This window comes from Rhincodon typus, unplaced genomic scaffold (genome assembly GCF_021869965.1).
Source record: "Rhincodon typus isolate 14 unplaced genomic scaffold, sRhiTyp1.1 hic_rhity00003175, whole genome shotgun sequence".
NCBI lineage: Eukaryota > Metazoa > Chordata > Chondrichthyes > Orectolobiformes > Rhincodontidae > Rhincodon > Rhincodon typus.
In genome coordinates this window covers 10,620-13,622 of record NW_025968813.1, presented here as the reverse complement: position 1 = coordinate 13,622, position 3,003 = coordinate 10,620, and the positions used below count along the sequence as shown (strand labels likewise).

At 38.3% G+C, this 3,003-nt stretch overlaps 1 protein-coding gene across 1 annotated transcript in view; it reads left to right on the top strand.

Moving 5' to 3' along the window:
* The window catches only part of LOC125481699, a gene marked incomplete at both ends in the record, with an annotated part of 19,500 nt that overhangs the window by 6,399 nt on the left and 10,098 nt on the right, over positions 1-3,003 (top strand). Inside the window, 2 exons of the mRNA XM_048593581.1 lie at positions 1-1,401; positions 2,174-2,298. The exon at positions 1-1,401 is cut by the window's left edge and continues 1 nt beyond it. Of these exons, the coding sequence (XP_048449538.1) occupies positions 1-1,401; positions 2,174-2,298 (1,526 nt within the window). The remainder of the gene's footprint in view (positions 1,402-2,173; positions 2,299-3,003) is intronic.

Here is a 3,003-nt window from a genome sequence, read left to right as displayed (position 1 = left end):
GTTCATCAGTTCCTTCAAGTTTGCAAAGTTCTGCTGAGGTGTTCTCATTATCTAGGTCCACTGAAAGTCATTTTACAGATGCACACAATGCAGAACATTCTCTGGAAGTTGGTGATAATATTTACGATCATCTTTGTCATCTTGTAGGGGATATAGAAACAATAACTTCCTATTATGAGTGCAGTCAACACACAATAGATGATAGTGAGGCAGATTTGCTGTCTTCCATACAGAAGTATTTTAACGAGCCTACTGAAGAAACGGAACACACCAAACATAAATCGGGAGAGGATGCAAATGGCATTTCCTTAAATGAAAGTATTGCGTTAATGGTAGGTGAGACTGATCTAGGCTATGTGAGGCAAGTAAAAATATGCAATACTAGTAGCCAGGATAAGATTTTGGGAGGGAAAACTGAAACGCAGGTAAAAGTACAGGACCTGGAAAATGCTGAAAGTTCTGTTCCATATCTAGAAGATGATTATTTGAGTATTACTACATTTACTGCTAAAGAAAAGCAGTTGCCAGAGACCAATATTGAACAGCATAATTACAAGCCACTTGAAAGCTTTGAACAGGGAATTTCATCACAAATGGAGTCAGAAACTCCAGATTGCAAACAGAGGCAAAAAGTTCTTATTCGCCAGACGGCAACTGAGGTAGACCATAGAAACATGGTAGTCTCAACAGATCAGCAATGTGAAAGGAAACAGCTAGCTGATGCCTCTTGCCAAACCTCTGCCATTGTACAACTAAATAAGTTACCTGAAGCATATAGCATGTGTTCAAATACGTTTCCACACAGCACCACAATTACTGACCCACTTAAAGCTTTAAGTGCACAAAAATCTTCAGCTAACCAAGAAATCACTGCAGCAACACCAGAACCGCAGTACTTGAGCATAGCAAATAAGAAAAAAAATAGCAATATGCATGTTAGTTTTAGGCCATCTACTGAGTCTGTACAGTTCCACAGTCAGGTGGACAGTAAGGAAGCTCATTGGAAGTTGAGACTTCGAAGACTCGGTGGTTTCAGCAGTGGCTCTTCTGCACCAACTGATTCAGTGAAACCTGGTGTCTATAGACCTCTTGACACGAGAGTTTCTCATAATGAATATAAGAATCGGAAGTCAACATTGATTACTGCTGCAAGTATCCCACTGCCTAAGGGAAGTACAGGTGGTAGTCAGGGCACTGGTCATGGAACACTTAGGTCATGTAGCTTACAGGAATCAGTACAGCAACAGAGTTCCCTCGGTGGTGTTTACAGAACTGTTGTACACGCTTTTTCAAAGTCGAAAGCAAATGTTTCCCCACAGAGGCAGAGAAAAGTACCAGCAGAGGCTCCACTGAGGGATCTTTACAGTCATGTTTTGGGATATTTTGGAAGGAAAGTTGCAGGTGAGCACTAACAGTGTGCAGTGCACAAAGGAGCACCTGTTTGGCTTGATGCAACAGAAAAGCTTTAAGCAATCAAAGAGCTTGGAGATGATAACTGCTTTTTTTTATTGGTCTTGCATGCGCTTTTGATTATCTGGTATGTCCTGGCAAATATTTTGTTTACCCCTGCCCCTCCACCAATTTATACTAATGTCTCCCTTTTATGTATGCAGGTTTTCAGTTGTTAATCTTTGACAGTGAAATTATTTGTGGTTGGTTATGGTAATGTCCATTTTAGACTGTATTAAACATTTTCAGCACTAGGGGACAGACTTTTCAAGTATAATGTCCCCGTAGAGTCTTGCATTGAGAAGTTACATGTGTTTGTAAAGGTGTATTTCATCTTTTGACTTTCAAGGAAATAAACTTGCACGATGAAACCATTTAAAATGAAGACATTTTAAAGTATGGTAGTAGAAAAATAATTTATTGTATCTCGAAGAAAAATATGTTGACAGTTTAGACTGTGTAATAAAATTCCTCTTTCATCAAAGATTAAAAATTGTTAACCTCTACTAATCTTTTAATGTAAAGTATGCTAAAGCTAACTTGAGATTACTTCTAATGCACACAGTAAGGATAGGACACTTCATATCTTGGGGGACTGCATGATTTGGCAAGTAACCCTTGCAATGCTAAATTCCGTTTATTGCTTTGATTAGTACGTTTATTATGTTTCTTTGTTGATTATGAAGTTATGTTATTGTGTTTTAAATGCCTTATTTGCTTTCAGTCAACAAGGAAGACCCTAATCAGAAACCCCGACCTTTCAGCACTGATATTGGCAATAGTAATCCCAACATCAGTGATCTTATGGATGAGTTTATAGCAGAACGATTGCGAACTGGTACTTCAGTGGTAAGTCAGTTTACTTCCTTGTCTTAAACATTTTATAGCTACTAGTTACAATTCCTTCTATTCTGCATACTTCCTACATTGCTCTTTTCTGCAACCAAGCATCAAGAAGTGGGTATGATTCGGCAATAAGTATTTTTTCGCATGGCTACACAACATAAACAATTAGCCGTCACCATACTCAGTACTTTTCTCAAAATTGATATTAATCTGGTGGTCAGTAAAAGTGGCAAATTTTAGTAAACTCCAGAAGCTTTACTCACACGGTATTTTTACAGTCTGGTGAAACCTCGTGTGTAAGCATTCTAATCAATGACTCATATAATATGCTCAATGGAAGTGCTAATAGTGAGACTATTAAAATGGAATTTATGTTTATTAAGTGTGTGTATAATTGACACTTGTTTGTTTGTCTTGGTGCAGGATAGGAAATGTTAATGGACCGCACACTTTGACATTGTATGTTTTTCAGTTTTTAAGAGTTAATAGTGTCCTGTCCTAATAAATGATGTCAGAAAATAGAGGATTTTGAGAAGTAATCAAGCACCTTTAACAGGACAGGAACAAAGTTAGCAAAAGAAGATAGAACTTAAGAGACAACAAGGTGCAGGGCTGGATGAACACAGCAGGCCAAGCAGCATCATAGGAGCAGAGAGGCTGACGTTTCGGGCCTAGACCCTTCATCAGAAAAAGGGTCTGATGAAGGGT